The following is an 18,998-nucleotide window of genomic DNA, read 5'->3' as shown; positions in this document are numbered from 1 at the left end:
CAAGGTCACTCCAGCTAGCACCCATGCTTTCTCTCTTGCCTCGTGCCTCTGTAAGATAACAATGGAGAACTGTAATAATCACTGGTGTCATTGAACTTATCTGCTTGTGTGAAGTTTCCCATGATCTGGTATGAGCGGGGTTCCAAGCCAACCTCTGCCACTCTAAAGCAATAAGGTGACGGTGACAAAATGTGTTGGAGTGTATTGCTCTGGAAGAAACACGCCTTTATTTACTTGACTGGGACCAAGAATCCATCAATCCTGGCCATAGAGGGTTAGAAGAGAAGCCCCCATCTGACGTGTAAAATTTGGATAATCTCTACAGTAGAAAGGAAAAGAGGGGACTCACAAAACATAGGATGAAAAATTAAACAGTTGCATTTATTTTCCCGTTTTGCTGGGAACAGGCATCTTAGAAAGCTTCACGGTTATAATGAACTATTGTTCATTCTCTGGCTTTGAGATGACATAAAAACATTTTAAAGCAAGAGAAAAGCCCATTGTAAGGGCTTACAAAGTAAAAAGTAAGTCATTTAATTTTTCTTTCATCTGATGTTAATTTATTCAGAAGCGAATAACATATTTGTGGCTCAGAGCTGCTCACTGTGGAGAGGATTTCTCTCTCCACCAGCCTTCCCTGTGATCCCTGCCAGAGAGACCCATCATTTCAGGGCCTATGACACTCTTGCCAGAGAAAGGCAGGACACTGATCAGTTCACACGCTACAGACACATTTAATTGCTACCCCTCTGAAAGCCAATGGCATTAAATGTTCTAACTCTTCTCTAGTTGCCACAAAAAAAAAAAAAAAAAAAAAACAGCCAACAATCTGGAAGAGAGGGTGAGGAGGTGGAAAGGGAAGGGTATTGTTGACTGTTGAGGGAGAAAATAGGGGAAGAATTTTCATAAAAAAAACATGGGTTACTTTTATTTCCAAGCAGGAAATAATTAAATTATGGTGTCTTTTATAATTCCACTCATTCTGCTCCTGCCAAATCACCTATAGAATAGAGACAATCGTGCTTGAAGAAATGCCAAATCTTCAGAAGTTAATGTTTTAAATGAATTCACCATGGATAAAGTAAGCCCCAACTTTCTACATGGCACCCAGAATTTCTACAGCTTAAAGGTCTAATTCATAAAAATGTTATTAAAGTACATTATTTATACATTATTTTTGTAGACTTCTGCTTTTATTCATGACTCTCTCAGCGTATGGCTGTAATCACAGGCAGAGTGTAAATGGAAGCTTTAATTCAATCTGAACTAAGGCAAAAATACTGTATCACCACAATAAAATTGCAGTTATATTAATTTAAAGGGTAGGATTTATTGCACAAGAGTATTCTCTTTAAAAAAAAAAAAATGAAAAGAACGTCTTTCATCTTATGACCTCAAATATTGACTTTCATTCTGAAGTTCAATGTAAGATTGACTAATTGACATGCACTTTTTTTTTTTAAAGATTTTATTTATTTATTTGACAGACAGAGACACAGCGAGAGAGGGAACACAAGCAGGGGGAGTGGGAGAGGGAGAAGCAGGCTCCCCGCTGGGCAGGGAGCCCAATGCGGGGCTCGATCCCAGGACCCTGGGATCATGACCTGAGCCGAAGGCAGACGCTTAACCACCAAGCCACCCAGGCGCCCCAACATGCACTTTTAAATGAAATATTTATTCATCGACATTAGGAAACTGAGAGACTTGGATCCTGAGTTGTGATCTTATTGTGACCACAGCGTTGATGTCTGATAAGGGCTAAGAAATATTTACAAGCAATCTGTATTTTAATTAACCCATTTTCTGGCACAAACAATTAGCAGATGCCTATTCAATTGTCTGGCATATGCATTTTTTAGATAAGATGGAAAACGCCCTGGTATGTAAAATTTCTCCCAGACCAGCTGAAAGTAATGATACTTAAATCAAAAGCATCTTTATTCAGAATTTGAAACACGATTTACATATTTAATATGCATAAACCTGTAGGAAAAGGTAAAGTGGAACTCAATTGGTTTATTTCTAACTCTGGAACTATCACAATTGGACTTCTTGACTTTCTCCTGACTGGAAGAGCAAGTGTAATGGTAGACCACAGACACATTCCGACAGAGTGTGAATATATTTCTTCCTACGACATGAGCTTATCTCTAGGAGTCATGAGAAGGGGTTCTTTATAAATTATACTTCTAACACTGAAAGTGTTGTCTTTGATCTTGTAGGTAAAAAGAATCTCTATCCCTAAGGGAATGAATTAATTCCTATATTTAATAAGATGCAATCATTAGTAGACAACTTCAGCGTTCACACTAGAACTATGCATTGAATTTTTTCAGCATAGAAACAATTTCATAATAGTTCTGGGTAATGAAAATCTTTGAAAGCTTGGCATCTATACTTGTGAGGAGAGACAAGTGACAAAGAGAAAGGTATTTCAAATATAAGGTAAATAGCACTACGAATTGAGGATAAAAATTAGTCGATTTCCATCTTCAACCTTACTCAAACCTAAAAACACTGCATATTCCATTTCGACAACTGTGTGCTTCTATAGCACTTTGTTTTTTGAAATGAGTACACTTACCGGAACCATGTCCAGGGATGTCCAGTTGCTACGTGGCTATGGCGAGGCATTTGAGATTCCCTCTGCTGTCAGACCAAGGCTTTCTCAGATCTCTGAAAAAGAAATCTTCCATGGAGAAGCCTAGAGGCACCACATGCCATTCTCTGTGGCACCCAGAATTTCTGCAACCTCTGGGTGCAAAAAGCCTAAGTATCCTCGTTGATATAACCACTCAGAAAGGGCAGTGGAAATTATGTCCCCAACATACTGCCAGACAGATGTCACCAGGCTCCAAATGCCTGCTGACAAGAAGCAGATTTGAGAAACTGTTAAATCAAAACAGATATCATTAATGGCCTAGTGTATTATTTCTAATGACATTGAACATACAAAAAGAAAACAAAATAATAATTCTTTTAGCTTACCTGCAGTATCTTTCCTCAGAAATGAGATTTTAATTTCATATATTAATATCTTACTTTAGGCACCAAGCGATAGCTTGGTTCAGAAAGCTCAAACTATCTTGTTCATTATTTATAAACAATATTAGCAACCTACCATTTTATGCATTTACTCTGAGCCAGGCACTGTGCGGGAGCGTTTTGTAAACATTAGCTCACTTTGAAGGAAGTACTATTATTTTACAAACGAGGAAAATAAGGCCTAGTGGGATTAAATCACTTGGTCAAAGTCACAAAGCTATCTGGAGGTAGAACTGACTTAACAGTAAGGCTTCATTCAAATCTTGGTTTTTCTTTCATACTAAATTTTCTCCTCTAGAAAAAGAAGAGGAAAAGAAGAAAGCTGAGAAGAAAGTGACTTCTGAAACAAAAAAGAAAGGTAAGTAACTTAAAAACTAACACACAAGTTGGGGTGCCTGGGTGGCTCAGTTGGTTAAGCAACTGCCTTTGGCTCAGGTCATGATCCTGGAGTCCCGGGATCGAGTCCCGCATCGGGCTCCCCACTCAGCGGGGGGTCTGCTTCTCCCTCTGACCCTCCCCCCTCTCGTGCTCTCTCTCTCAAATAAATAAATAAAATCTTTAAAAAAAAAAACTAACACACAAGTCAATTAAGATCCCTTTACAATGCTACTGGCAAACTCTTTTTTTCTAGAAAAGAATGAATAATAATTAATAATTTTATTGTTATTGTCATTAACGAACATTCTTGAGATTTATAAATATTCCAAATAAAGTTGAAATTGATAAATATTTAAAAAGAAAAGTCATGCCTTAACACTTTTTACAAATTGTTACTGATTGAATTTTTTTCTTCCTGGGGAGTGGTGCTTAATTCTCTCTAATTCAATACTTCGTTTGACTGCAAATACAAATATAAGAATTCCTATTCATTCAGTTTAATGAAAAGTGTCTATCAAAAGGACAACTATTGAATGTATAGGGGCAAAAAAACTAGTTGATCGGTTTGCTGTATTTTGTTACTATTTGAAAACAGTGCATCTGGAGTCCCAAGTAAGCTCCAGAGATTTCTGAGCTTCTGACATGCTTCCAGTGGCCTGATAGCCCAGACAACTTTCAATATATTCCTTTTAATGTCTTTCAGAAAAGAACTATTGAATTATACCATAATTAATAATGGCATTTAATGTTTCCATTGTCATGAGAAAAAAAATTTTTTTGAGCTTAGCAAAAAGTTTCTCCCTTCTTGAAGAGAAAACACACCAGAGCCACTATTCTGTAATGAAGGTGCTAGTTTACTCATATTTGGCATGACTACGGCACTGATTGCGGGTTACTCTATAGAAGATGTATTGGATGCCATAATGGCAGTCATGTGTGCCCTGACATATATGAGAATTAACTAGATAAATGCCTATAATTTTCCCATTTTACTACCAGAAAAAGAAGATGTCAAAAAGAAAACGGATAAGGACACTGCCATTGATGTGAAAAAAAAAGGTACCGTATTTTGTTTCCTTAGTCAGATTATGTTCACGATGCTTGCTCAGGAGAGGATCTTGGGGCAAGGTAAACAAATTGGGATATAGGTACTTAAATCTGTCCATGTGCAAGCCGTCAAAGCAAACATTGCACTAGACAAAATTAAGCATGCAAGGAAGACTTTATTCAAGGCTGTTGTAATACAGGAGAGAGGTCACAACTCATTCTGAACTCAATTTCACTGAAATAAAAAGCAGGAGGCTTTTTATGAGCTGAAAGGGGCAGAGGGTTGTAAGCCATCCGTGTGTGCTAACTGGCCCACTCAAAGCAAAAGTAAACTTTTTTCTTAACTTAATGACTTAATGACAGGAGTGTAGTTTTACAACTTGGAGCAAGACACACCAAAGGAGTGACGTTCTTACTATCCCACGGAAACTGGGCGATTGGGTACTATTGTTCTTGATGATTACATTTCAAAGGGATGGAAAGAGCCTTTTAAAAAGATTTTTATCTCAAAGGAGCAGGGCAAGAATTTACAAATACAAGTCTTCTGAAGTAAATGCTCTTAGAAAAGGGAGGGCAGGAGCCTAAGGTCAGAAAGAAGCCTGTCTAAGGTTTAGGGAAGCTGAAGAGAACTTTAACGCCATCCTGGTGAAGCCATAATGAAAGTGAGAAGAGTTACATAGCATAATAACACCACTTTGCAAAGCTAAGAAGCTCAGAGAGAATAATGCAACCCATTAAGAAATAGCATTGTTCAACAGCTTAGATTTTTGCTTTATATTTAGTTGTGCTTTAATTCTTGTTCAAACATGAATACCGGCTTCTATTCAGGTTAAGCATAAGTCCAGGTGAAAAAGATAGTTGTCTTATACCAGGAGATATTATGGTTTGGTGTTAAGTGTTCTCACCCCAAATATTTCCTCCACTGGTGTCAGTGAAGCTTGAAATTCCACTAGAAATATTCCATTCCTTTGAGTTATGAAGGAATTGTCCTCTATTAAAATGCAGATCTCAGAGGGCCTGTGTGTACAGGGTAGCAAACTAATTCTTCTCAGTTATTAACACTTAAAATGAAGGAGATTTCCAGATCTTCTCTGTGTAATAATAGGCTGGAAACAATGCCCTAGAAAATGAGGCAGTAGGTAAGCTTCCGTGAAGGAGAGGTTGAAGAGAGAGCTTCAAAGTAGGCCATTGTGTGGAGAGAACAGGATTGGATAGCATCAGGAAAACCTTTTTCTTCCTAGGGAGTATATAGCCTATGTCGGGGTGGGGGGTGGGGTGGAGGTGGGGTGGGGATGGGGGGAACGTGATGGTGAAGGATCCTGGAAAGGGAGACGATAGGATGCCAAACTAGATACTAGAAAGTAGCAAATAGGAATTGCAGGAAATCCTCAACATCACGCTATAAGCAGGGTAAAAAAAAATTATAAAATATTAAGAGTTGCATGATGGTACATGACTCATGAAATGCTCAGGAAGTGACCTCCAGGTGTTCTGTGGGTCTGAGAACTCATTGCCAAATACTTTGCATTCAAATTTTTATTATTAGGGATGGATTACTGTAGAGTCTGTTGTATTATCGAACACTCATTCAATTTGTTTGATTTAAAGCTTTCCTCATGTCCCTGGTGAAATATGTATCTTACCATAAGAAAGGGAAAATGCAATTCTGACTACATGATGATACTGAGAACTTGGTTGCTGGGGTCAGCGTACCTGTGCTTGATTATGATTGGGTGCTAAAGGGAAACAAGGTTCTCCTTTCTGGGCCATCAGTTTTGCCAGGTATTTGCAGAAGGAAGTTTTGAATTGTAACCTTCAAAGTATTCATTATATGTTTGCAAATGCAAAATCGGAAGAACACGTTTGCCAAAACTCAGTGATGTGTGTGGTTGTTGTTTTGGTTTGGTTTCAGTTTTTTAGGAGAAAGGCAACACACCTTTATGTACAGTGAGTGATGGGAAAATTCGGTATTTCTCTGCTACTGGGAGACCTGTGGTATTAGCCCAGCAGTCATGTCAAAATGAGGTTGTATACCACTGGCAAGAGAACTGATTATGCCCGTATCACTTCCCACGAGGTCAGAGTTCATTCATCCACTTCCTACAAGGCCAGGGCTCTTGTGCTCATCCGTGGGAACAGAGAACGAACTGGGCAGTTGCTCAGCACACCTGGGGAGGGCTGCTCAGCTAGTGTTGAAAAACAACTTTGGGGCGCCTGGGTGGCTCAGTTGGTTAAGCGACTGCCTTTGGCTCAGGTCATGATCCTGGAGTCCCTGAATCAAGTCCCGCATCGGGCTCCCTGCTCGGCGGGGAGTCTGCTTTGCCCTCTGACCCTAACCCCTTTCATGTGTTCTCTCTCATTTAAGAAAAAAAAAAAAAAAAGAAAGAAAGAAAAACAACTTTGTCCTTCTGGGAACCAGTTTTCCTTGTGTGTTTGTGTGTTATTTTCACTTGTGATGACAAACAATACTGTTGGCTCTTAAAAATTAGTTCAACTTCGGGTGCCTGGGTGGCTCAGTTGGTTAAGCGACTGCCTTTGGCTCAGGTCATGATCCTGGAGTCCCGGGATCGAGTCCCGCATCGGGCTCCCTGCTCGGCGAGGAGTCTGCTTTGCCCTCTAACCCTATCCCCTCTCATGTGTTCTCTCTCATTCTCTCTCTCTCAAATAAATAAATAAAATCTTTAAAAAAAAATTAGTTCAACTTCCTAATGGAAATATGTATAAATTGTTTGTTTACAAGCCCTTAACCCCCAAATACTCAAAATTGTGTGTGTGTGTATGTGTATGGGTATGTGTGAGAGATAGACAGAGAGACAGATACAGAAGTTTTAACTCTTGCTTCTTTTTAGAGTTTAATAATTCTCCGACTGTATTTTCATGTGAGAGGCAATATGGTTTAAAAACAGCCAGTTTGAAACATGAAAGTAGTTTCCAGAGATAATGAGAGAAATTGAAAATAACCTGAAATCTTGAAGAGCTGGGGCACATATGTCATTTCTTCCTAAAATAGTTGGAAGAATATGGCAGAATGTAGGATGCTGCTACTAGCCCCAGAGTAGAAAATTTACAAGGCATAATATATGCTTAGATACTTATGGGTTTTATCATGATATTTTATTATACTTATATTGACTTTTATATTATTTACACTTATATAGCATATAAAGTTACCTATATATTATATTGTTATTTTATTTTATTACATTTATATATTATAATTATGTAGATGCAAATCAACCTAAGACTTAAATTCTATAATAAATGAGCCTCTACTGCCTGAAACTGGTAAATCACACTTTGCAAATGATCTATGCTAGGGAAAATGTGGGTGGAATTTTGCATGATATAAAATTGCCAGTTCACAAATTAATAATGGTTGGAACTGGGTAATTGGTGCATCAGGGGTCATTATAATAATCTCTTGTTTTGTATATATTTCAAATTGTCCTGGTGCAAACAAATAGCTGCCACTTAAAAAACGTTGTATGAAATGGGAAAAAAATTCACGAGGATATTTTTTCAGTGTCATGAGGTATGTTTCAGCCTGAATACCATGAAAAAGAGCAATCAAGAAAGGATATAAAAATTTTTCTTTTTTTTTTTTTTTAAGATTTTATTGATTTGACAGAGAGAGACACAGCAAGAGAGGGAACACAAGCAGGGGGAGTGGGAGAGGGAGAAGCAGGTTTCCCGCCGAGCAGGGAGCCTGTTGCGGGGCTCGATCCCAAGACGCTGGAATCATGACCTGAGCCGAAGGCAGACGCGTAAAGACTGAGCCACCCAGGCGCCCCGGATATAAAAACTTTTAAGAGGGCGCCTGGGTGGCTCAGTCGTTAAGTGTCTGCCTTCGGCTCAGGTCATGATCGGGGGTCCTGGGATCGAGTCCCACATCGGGCTCCCTGCTCAGCAGGAAACCTTCTTCTCTCTCTCCCACTCCCTCGGCTTGTGTTCCCGCTCTCGCTATGTCTCTGTCAAATAAATAAATGAAATCTTAAAAAAAATAAATAAATAAATAAATAAATAAATAAGATAAAAAAAATAAAAACTTTTAAGAACCATCTCCCTATGCTTATATCAGACTTGAGCATTAGACATAACACGCCACTCAAGTTAGGACAAGCAGAAGGGCTTCGTACAGGAGAGTGGATGCATACACAGGTGGTGGAAGGATTGGAAGAACTGCAGTCAAGGGGCTGCTCCTGGATTGTTGAGACCAGGGCAGTCAGCCGGTCAGGAAGCCGCTTCAGTCACTGAAGCTGCCTCTTGACACCTGCAGGCTAGACTCTGGAAATGTTGAGGCCAGCCTTGGCAACTGATTCACATCCAAGTAACCTTCGTCAAAACATTTCTGCTTTTCAGTCTCCTGGAGGTGTATCTGACTGGTAGAATTACATCTACCGCAAGTGAGTCTGGAAGATGTGGGGTTTTGACATTCCATTTTTTCCATCCGGAAGGAAGTTGAAAGAGGGTACCCAAGGTCTCTACCGTAAAGATACAGACATGTTTTATAAGCTAAGACTCATATAATAAGAGAAGGTTGTTGAAGGCCTGAATTGCACAAAGATGGCTCAGTCAAGCCGCGTGGCAGTTTGAAGAACCCATGAGACATACTTCAATGTAGTTTGTGTTGTTCTCTACCTAAACCGTAGATCAGAGAAGCATGGTTATTCTTCCTCTCTTTATTTCACAAAATAACATTTTTGAAGAAATAATTTTCTTAATGCTTGATGAGATGATAATGGTTAAAAAAAATTAAAAGTTGCTTTTCCTTGTAATGAAACAATTATAACCTGGAGAAAACACATACACCATCATAGAAATGGGTCAAAACTATGATTCGTTTCTCTCAGATAGGCTTTTTTGGAGTTATAAGTTATTATACACTTTTTGGAGTTAAATTCATTACCACCCTGTAATGTTTATGAGCCTATTAATTATGGAAATGATTTTGACATGATAACTGATTATGGCATAAAATGTTTCATTATTACACTTTACAACATGATTTTTTTTCCCCAAGAATTATCTGAATATAGTATAAATTACAAGAAAGATCCTGAAAAACCAGACTAGTTTTTCTGGAACAGCTGCTAGAAAAGGGCGAATTCACTCATTCATTCATTCTTGCATGCATTCTTGCAGGAAATATTCACTTAATGCTTACTACCTACCAGCCATTGTACTAGGTGCTGAGTACACAGAGGTAGATAAATGAACATACGCCCTAATGGAGCTTACAGTTTGGTAAGGGAGGCACACAGTGAATTAGTGAACATAATGTCCATAAGTACAACTTGGGGTAAGGGCCATAGTGGAAACAAATTTGGGTAATGACAGAAACCTAGGGAGCTCTTTAAATAGATAAGCTGGTTAGAGCAGGCTTTTCTTTTTTTTTTTTTTTTAAGATTTTATTTATTTATTTGACAGTGAGAGACATAGTGAGAGAGGGAACACAAGCAGGGGGAGTAGGAGAGGGAGAAGCAGGCCTCCCCGCGGAGCAGGGAGCCCGATGCGGGGCTCGATCCCAGAACCCTGGGATCACGACCCGAGCCGAAGGCAGACGCTTAACGACTGAGCCACCCAGGCGCCCCGAGCAGGCTTTTCTAAGAGACAACATTTAAATTGGAATCTGATATATTGGAAGGATCCAGCCATTGATGTGTGCATCTTTATGCGACGTGTGAATGTGAATATGATGAGTGTGTATGTGTGTGTGCGCATGCACGCACGTGTGATATATATACATGCAATATGTCTGAGAGGAAGTACATGTGGTCAGAATATGCAGGGACATATGTAGGTGTTTGTATTTATTAAAAGTGTAATAGGAAACACTTGAAGGGTGTTAACAGTGTAAGAAAACATTCTGATTTACGTTTTGTACAAGTATATACTCATTTTGATGATGGGTAAGAGGGAGAAAAGGGAAGAGGTAAGCCAGTTAAAAGATGGTATCATTTATTGAGAGGAGAAGCCTATATGGGGAACAACTGTGATGGAAACAATCTAGAGTTTCCTCTTGAGTATGTTAAGTTTCAAGTGTATGTGATGTATCATTCGCATTTTGTATCAGAAACTATTTTAACTGTTTTACGATACCAACTCATTCAGTATTTTTAATAAGTGAAGAAACAGATTGTTCTAATCCTCATTATAAAGTGAATAACCTAAGACACAGAGAGGTTAAGTAACTGGCCCAGGGTCACACAACTAGTAAATGTCAGGGTCAGGATTTTAACCCATGTACTCTGAAGACACAGTCAGATATATGGGTCTAGATCTCAGATGGAATTCTGAAGTAAAGCTACAAATACAGAAATCCATATAGATCATAGTTATTGCCCTGGGCATAGATGAAATTACCTAGAGAGATTGTGTCAAAAGAAAAAGAGAGTGGACTACAGAATCAAGACCTGGGGAATTCCAACATGTAGAGATTAGATAATGGAATAAAGCAAAAGAGGCTGAAAGGAATTACTGGAGAGGTTAAAGGAAAAGCAAAAAAGTTAAGTATTAGAGACATTTCAGAAATGGATGGTTCAAGAATCATGAAGTCATCAACCTTGTGAATGCTACTTAGAAGCTGTGACAGGAGGGCAGGAAAGAGGAGAGCACCTGCTATGGAGTGAAAGAAGAAAGCCAGATTACAGGGGCAGTGCAAAATGGAGAAGAAAGCAGTGATGGTTTTTTAATTGTGTCTATATGAAAAAGTAGAGACTCTCTTTTGTCTTGTTTAGCTTTGTTTTGGGAGGTGAATTTAGAGCCTATGGACATAAACACAATGTGAGAGACTGATGCTCAAAGGGACAGGGGATAAATGGAAGTCTAAGATAATTTAGAATTCATTGTTCGATGAGCACATGGGTGAAAAAAATAATCTGCTTTTTTGGAGATAATGCCACAGATGCTCCAGTAGTAAAAAGTTGGTGTTTTCAAGTTTTGAAGAAGAATCTATCTAGATTGCCTTATAAAAAGAAGCATGAATTTGCAAGAAATACAATGTAAGATTAGGCAGCTCTGGTGACAAAACTAAAACTCCAATAGTAAATACAGTCTGAGTTGAAAGCCTCAGTTTTAGAAAAAGACATATCAAAATGTTCTTGATGCTCACTGACTGGTAAAAAGTAAGTTTGTGAGGAGTACTTTAATGTTTTTAAAGAATTATTCATTCATAAAAAACCCCACAAAACTCATAAGGTTATGCTGTTTTAGAGAATGCAACCTTATCTATTTCCATAGCATATTTTCAATTACTGTTTGTGGCAAATACAATTAAATTCTGCACAAACTAAAATCTTTGACTGTTTGATTTCATTTCTCTATGTAAGTCTCCTTTTGTCATTGAGAAATTGTAAATAATACTTTACAGAAGCATATAGCTTTGAATATGTCATTAAATTTTATGCCTAGCAGACATAGAATAGCATCTATTTTACTTTATGAATCTTTTGTAACAGATTGTTCTAGCTACTAGAGCTCAAAATAATTTACATGGCACAGATTAGAGACCACTAAAATAAATTAATGTGTAATGAAAAGTAACTTCCTTGAAATATTTATATGTATAGATATCACTGGGTAAGATAATACATAGTATCTTTCATATGCTTTCACTGTTAAGTTTTAGTTTAAAAGAGCAAATTTCTATTTTCCAGACTTGTATTTTGAGACGATTATTACAGGTTTTTATGCTCGCTCTATCTCTTCTTCTCTATTTGAGAAATACTTGGTTTTAGAAAGTTATCTTATATTTAAATTTTGTATTTTGCACCTATGTATTTGGGAAGGATTTGATAAATATATCAGCTAAGTATTATTTGTTAAACACTTTGAAACCTAGATTGATTTTTTCCAGAGTTCTATAAATTTTGTAATCTAGTTAATATCACGTTACAAAGAAATGGATATTTCACACACTTTTGAGTGATATCAGGGCAATTATATTAATGCATGTTCTAAATAAAATTAGTAAAAAATTTATTGAGGCAAGTAAATAATGGGAAATCTGGCACAAATAGACCGGATATAATTAGTAATTCCCCACCTTGACTTAAGGGTGCTCTGTAATTATAAGGCAACAGTATATGCCTTTCAAGTTAGCATTTTGTTCCTGTACGGATTAGGTTGCAAGTCCGAGTTCAGATAATGGCAGCTTGACTATATTAAAAACATTTACAATGCTTGAATTGCCCCAAAGGCAAAAGAATATATTTTCAAGTGTTTTGTAATCACAGAGATGTAAGACAATAGTTGCTTATTCTCTAGAGGGCAAAGGATTTTGTAATGGAACAATACGGGAACGTCTGTTGACTTGTTACTTAATATGATAGCTTTGATTACCTCTTATATCACATCTGGATTAGCCACATAGAAACTAAACTGCTTCAGAGAAGGTGAGGGAGAAGTAATATCATGCCATGCTGTGGTTTCTCTGGAGATAATCCTCCATGTTCTAGCTTTTGGTTTGAACAATGCAAAAGTGTGTTTGGGTCCAATGCTAACATGAAGCAAAGTTATTTTGATTTAAAAAAAAATTAAAATACATCTTAAGCCTCGGAAAGGGAAAAGGTTTGTATTAAAACATATTAGGCCTGGAAAAAAGGGACTGGTATACGAGTAACTAATTTTAATCTTCTTAATACTTACTATAGAGAATCAGAACTACCCTCCCAGTGAAGACAGAAAGAAAATAAGCCCTAAATTTGAGTTGCATTTTGTGAAGTACTTTCAAGAGGGAGGATTAAGATACATATGAGAAAGAATCAGTACATAGACTACAAGTATTTCTTCTCTGTTTGCATGGGCATATCGATGTTTTAAGTATTTCCTGTACCCATGTTAGATAAATTATTTTTAACTACAGTTTATATTCAGAATGAATTATTTTCTGAAAAAAATAAGAAACAAAATAATTTAATTTAACATCAAAACAAAGTGGTCTCTTGCAAACATAAATTAAATTTTAATGAGAAGATTATCAGAGTGGTACAGGAAGTGAGATATCAATTAGAAATAAGAATTTTTTTTTTATTTGCGAGAGAGAGAATGAGAGACAGAGGGCATGAGAGGGAGGAGGGTCAGAGGGAGAAGCAGACTCCCTGCTGAGCAGGGAGCCTGATGTGGGACTCGATCCCGGGACTCTGGGATCATGACCTGAGCCGAAGGCAGTCGCTTAACCAACTGAGCCACCCAGGCGCCCCAAAATAAGAATTTTTTATTAGAAGATATGGAAGGATTTTGACCAGTTTGTTGGGGAATTACATAGCCTGAGTTTTCCTTGTGATCTGAGATAAACACTTAAGCATATAGATGTGAAATATCTACTAATTTTTAAAAATTACATGTCCTAAAGTCTATAAGATCTTTCATTCTGTGAAAGTAAAGCCTAAAAATCATTAAAGTGGTATTTCCTTCAAGTTCAGCTTCTCCCAGTTTACCAAAAGCAAATTTTCGAAACAGCTTAGCAAATTGTGCCAACATGTATTCTTTTTATCAAGAGCATTTTTAAAATAGTAACAGTTAAATGTATTCACTGTTCTCTCATTTAATCCTTACAACAACTCTTGAGATGGGGAATGTGATGCCTATTTTATAGAACCCAGAATTGGAGCAGGTAAGTAACTTGGCCATGGCTACCAGTTAGTAAAGCAGTAGGAGTTCACCAAAGAAATCCCACTGTCTTTTGCAACCCTCAGATATTTTTTTGCCAACTCTAGGAAATGATGATTGTAGATTGCTTAAGTGTCTTTGTCCTTTCTTTCTTTTCTGTTTTCCCTTATTAGTTTGAGGTCATATTGCAGGCAGGCATAAGCATCAAGGAAAGAAGTAAAGAGGATATATTGTGAGTTTAATTCTTTTTCTTGTAGAAATCCTGCTTTCATTCCTTCAGTCACTTGACAAATATTTACTAAAGGCATAATATTGGCAAGGAAATCTGCTAAATATTGGAGATAGATCAGTGTAATAGACATGGTACTTGTTTTTAAAGACCTTGGAAACGAGGAAAATAACCAGACATTTATAATGTACTGTGAGCACTGCCCCAATAGGGCGGATACAAGAGCTCATGCTGAGAGCAAGGCATAAGTATGGAAACTGTGTCTTTTTCCTGGTAGGTTGCCCATTAAACATTTAGAACAGGAATGCCACAGACTTATGTCATTAGGCATTTGACCTAGATGCATTTAACATATTTTTAAACAGGATGGAGATTGGAGCACATAAAATTTTAACAGTGGTTTATCACTGAGGATACTAGCTTTCACAAGTGGCAGGCCATTTAAAATAGGGAACTTATTTATTTATCCAATTACAGTTCTAGAGTAAACTCTCTTCAAGGTCAGCTTGACCCAGGGGTAAAATGATATCATCCAAATGAGATTAATCTCTCCATTTTTTTAGACTGTGATTCCTTGGTATTGGCTCAAATGATTGCAAATTGGCCATATCAGGTGCTGCCGGCCCTGCACTCTCTCTTGTTTATGTCTTATGGGAAAAAGAATAGGTCAGCTTCCTGAGAGGTCAAACAGAAAACCTGATTTGAGTAAAACTGGTCCTATGGGCCCATTCCTGAACTAACCTTTGTGGTGAGAATGAAGAAATAATCGGTCTTAGGTTAGGGTTAGTTCCTATCCCTTGAGCAGAGCAAATGAACTTTGTCCAAAATATTTGGACTGAAATTGGGGGGAGGGAGGGATTGATTCCCTTATAGCTAAATTAGTGTAATAAAACCACAATAAAATGGAGTAGTCACTACATGGGAAAACAAAACAAAACAAAACAAAACAAAAAAATAAGAGTTCTCTTCAAGAAGCAATTTCTAGGTAGGGGAAATATATGTGATTTTAATTTTTTAAAATTTCTTTATAGAATAGAATAAAGGACAACTTTTTTGGTTGCCATCTAAGGGGAGAATACTTAAGTATTTTAGAAAAGTAACTCAGGGTAGTATAGTGTGGAAAACAAGAGCAAATGAAGTTGCAGATTTCATTAATTAAAATATTATATCTAGAGAAAAGAATGAAGTCCTTCCACTGTTCTTTGGATAAGAATCTTTGATTTTAAAAAGATCTTTTAAAACAAATCAGATTATATTCAGAAAAGAGTACTTTGGGACTATGAAATGGAAACAAGAAACCAGGGAGAACATCAAAGCCATATTAAAAACTTTGATGTATTCTCTTATTTAGGAGTAGATTTACTCTTTATTACCTCTGAGAATTAGGACTCAATGATTGAAAATAGGGAAAGATAATGTGGGATATTCAAGATCATGTAAAGAATCTTTTCGGGGTTGCCTGGCTGGCTCAGTTGGAACAGCATGAGACTCTTGATCTTGGAGCTGTGAGTTCAAGACCCCCCTTGGATGTAGAGATTACTAAATAAAATAAAATAAAAACTTTAAAAAAAGGAATCTTTTCAGTCATTGAAGTCTACCATTCCAAGTATTCAAGCAGAAGAGAAGTGGGTATATCTCTGGGATTTGTGAAAATAAATCCTGTCAGAAGAATGATTATATTGAATTTAAGGAGACTGATCAGACTTAATTTTTCCAAAATTAAACATCAGGCTAAGTGAAACTGATGTCTAGATTATTTAACCTTGTAAATGCAGGTTTTTTTTTTTTTATCATGATTTAAAATTTAGCCATCTGTCAACTTTTCGTAATTGGTTAGTTATAAAGAAATAAAATTTTGGTTAAGAGTTGATTCCAGGAAGTGAGGTCATAGCAAATGGTCATTGTATATAATCTGAATTCACATGCTCCTGATTGTCTACTATAGCATAAAACAGTATTCCAGATCTAGTCAGAGAATGTGTTATTGATATCCGCATAAATCCAGGACACTGTGAAAACAGGAAGTAAAATATATTATATATATGAAATGATGATTAATTGTCCTCAGGGTAAAAATATCTTGAGACAACTCAGTGGAAAAATTCCAGTGATAATAAACTTAAGGTAGGAGGGATAGTATAACAGTTACTTATGGTGCAAAAGACAGGGTAAAAAGCTTTCAGACAACAAAAGTGTTCAGGCTCAAAAATAAGAATTGTGGTTATGTGTTTGGAGATTTTCCTCTTTAGTTGAAGGAGTCACGGGAGCTTATATAATAATTCCTTAATTAAAAGAACTCTTTTGGGGGTGCCTGGGTGGTTCAGTCATTAAGGGTCTGCCTTAGGCTCAGGTCATGATCCCAGGGTCCTGGAATCAAGTCCCGCGTCAGGCTCCCTGCTCAGCGGGAAGCCTGCTTCTCCCTCTCCCACTCCCCCTGCTTGTGTTCCCTCTCTCACTATGTCTCTGTCTGTCAAATGAATAAATAAAATCTTTAAAAAAAATAAAAGAACTCTTTTGTTTTCCAAAAAATAATTTCAGTCTCAGGAAAAAGTATAGCAATTATGTTAGTCACTGCCCATATCCTGTTAGCTATATTAATCTTAGGTTGTAAAGTCACAAAGATTTGTAAAGAACAAATGAAAAGGTTAATGCTAAAATACATGAAGAGCAGAGCAGATAAAAATAGTTGTCCTGAAAGACACTATGCAGATGTAGAGGTGGGTACATACTCAAGTTATACAAATCATAGGACAAAGGGAAAAAAACCCACCATGGAACTGAACATGTGAAACAAGTCTACCAAGAGAATATGATGAAATACTTGGACCCTCTACTCCCTAAAAATATGTATATGCACCAAAGTTCTTAGGAATTTATATTACTTCCTACTGTGCCTCACAGGCAGCACAGGCTTGGTGGACATGTGTTGAGTCAATGCTGAGTCTTTTGAAATGATCCTGCCCTGTGATTCTATTTCCTTTTTAGAATGTAATTCTACTACTAGTTCACTCTCCTCTTTCTGAAACTACTGTTTCCATATATTTCCCCTTTTCTCAACTTCCACCTATTTACCCTTCTTCTCTATCAGCTGACTATTTTGCTTCCCAGTTCTCTAAGAAAATAACAATTAGAAGAGAGCTTTTATGAGCTCTGACCATTGAATCTACTAACATCCTTCATCTGTCTCTTTGTATCCTTAGCTTTCTTGGCTGAATGCAATACAGTAGTTAAAATGTTCGTACTTCTAGGAACAACCTTTGCACTGGTGCATAATATGCTATCCTCCTCTGCTAACTCAGGAATGTTGGTTGCTCCAGCACTTCTCACCTCTGCAAATTCATCTTGACTTCTTCGACTGGTCATTCTCAGCAGCATACAACATGCTACCCCATCTCTTATACATTAAAAAAAAAAAAAAAAGTCCTCCTGTTGTTGGTGCATCGCCCTTAGTGCATCCCATCTCTCAGATCTCCTTTAGAGCAAAACTATTCTTGAGCTGTCTACACTCTCCTTCCAGTATCTCACGTATCTGCTGTACTCAAGCTTTCGTCCCCATACAATTCTGGTTGAAGTCACTACTGACCTCCACATTACCAAAGCTGATTGTGAATCCTCAGTTCTCAAGAGCATTTGAAAGTTGATCTCTATTCACTCAGTCTCTTGGACCATAGTTTTTCCTTCTTTTTAACCTCTCTGGTCACTTTTCCTTTGTCTCTTTTGCTGGATTCCTCCCTTTCTTTCTGGTATCTAAAAGTGGAAGCACCCCAGGGCTCAATTCTAAGTGTCTTCTCTTTCTCTGTACTTACTTCCTATGTGATGTCATACAGTCCCATGGTTTTAATACCAGCTTTGTGATAATGAGTCCCAAAAGTCTCCAGCTCTGATGTCTATCTAAACTCCACACCTATCTCTTTGCCTATTTCGCATTTTCATTAAAATACCATTTAGATATCCCCAAATTAATAACCATTTAGATATCCCCAAATTAATATGATTTACAAAAAACCCCCACAGACTCAAATCTTCATACACAAGACACATACACACACCAGAATATGCTCGCTATACTTAGCTTTTTCTTCTTAACGGTAAGTTATCACATAATTCTTTTTTTTTTTTTTTGCTTAGACCCAAATCTTCTGAATCAAATTCAACTCATTTATTTCTCCCCCTCAACCTATTATTAAATCCTGTCACCCTCACTTTTGAAATACGTTTGGTAGCTGATCCTTTCGCATGATCTTTAAGAATCACACCAGTTTGTGCACCATCATCTCTGACCTCTATATGTAAGATTACACTACAAAAACAACCACAACAACAAAACCCTTAAAAACTCTAGCAATTTTGGCAAAGTTTATTTCTTGTTTATGCTATGTGTTGAGAAAGGGGCTCTACTTATCATAGCTACTCAGGGACCTGGGAAGACCCCACTTCCATTTGCATCCACCTTATAGAGGTTTCCGTCTCACTCAGAGTAAAATCTAAGTTCTCCACAATGCTCCAAAGGCTGTCCATGAACGACTGGCTGAAGATAACTCCAGGGTAACATTTCTCAGGCAGCAAGGTCATTAACTGAGTTTCTAACCCCATGCCTTTGCCATTTCGAATGTGTTTGAACAAATTTCTTTCATTTCCAATAGAACCCATAGTTCCAGCTTTTGGGTCTCACAAGTATGTGCAAATTTTA

The 18,998-nt window shown here is 37.4% G+C and overlaps 1 protein-coding gene across 18 annotated transcripts in view; it reads left to right on the top strand.

Moving 5' to 3' along the window:
* The window catches only part of TRDN (triadin), a 382,659-nt gene that overhangs the window by 171,055 nt on the left and 192,606 nt on the right, over positions 1 to 18,998 (top strand). For 17 of the 18 annotated variants that reach the window (XR_008505375.2, XM_054505540.2, XM_054505539.2 and 14 more), the window contains 2 exons: positions 3,344 to 3,403; positions 4,423 to 4,482. Coding sequence is in view for 17 of the 18 variants with exons in the window: in XM_054505540.2 (XP_054361515.1) it covers positions 3,344 to 3,403; positions 4,423 to 4,482 (120 nt within the window). In the remaining variant the exon portion in view is untranslated. The remainder of the gene's footprint in view (positions 1 to 3,343; positions 3,404 to 4,422; positions 4,483 to 18,998) is intronic. The other variant, XM_054505544.2, reaches the window with a different exon arrangement.

The sequence above is a fragment of the Mirounga angustirostris genome, unplaced genomic scaffold (genome assembly GCF_029215605.1).
Source record: "Mirounga angustirostris isolate CCGP_5_RB_7025 unplaced genomic scaffold, mMirAng1.0.hap1 SCAF_8, whole genome shotgun sequence".
In the NCBI taxonomy this organism is placed as follows: domain Eukaryota; kingdom Metazoa; phylum Chordata; class Mammalia; order Carnivora; family Phocidae; genus Mirounga; species Mirounga angustirostris.
Note: the sequence above shows the minus strand (reverse complement) of the source record. Positions and strands in the feature narration are given on the sequence as shown.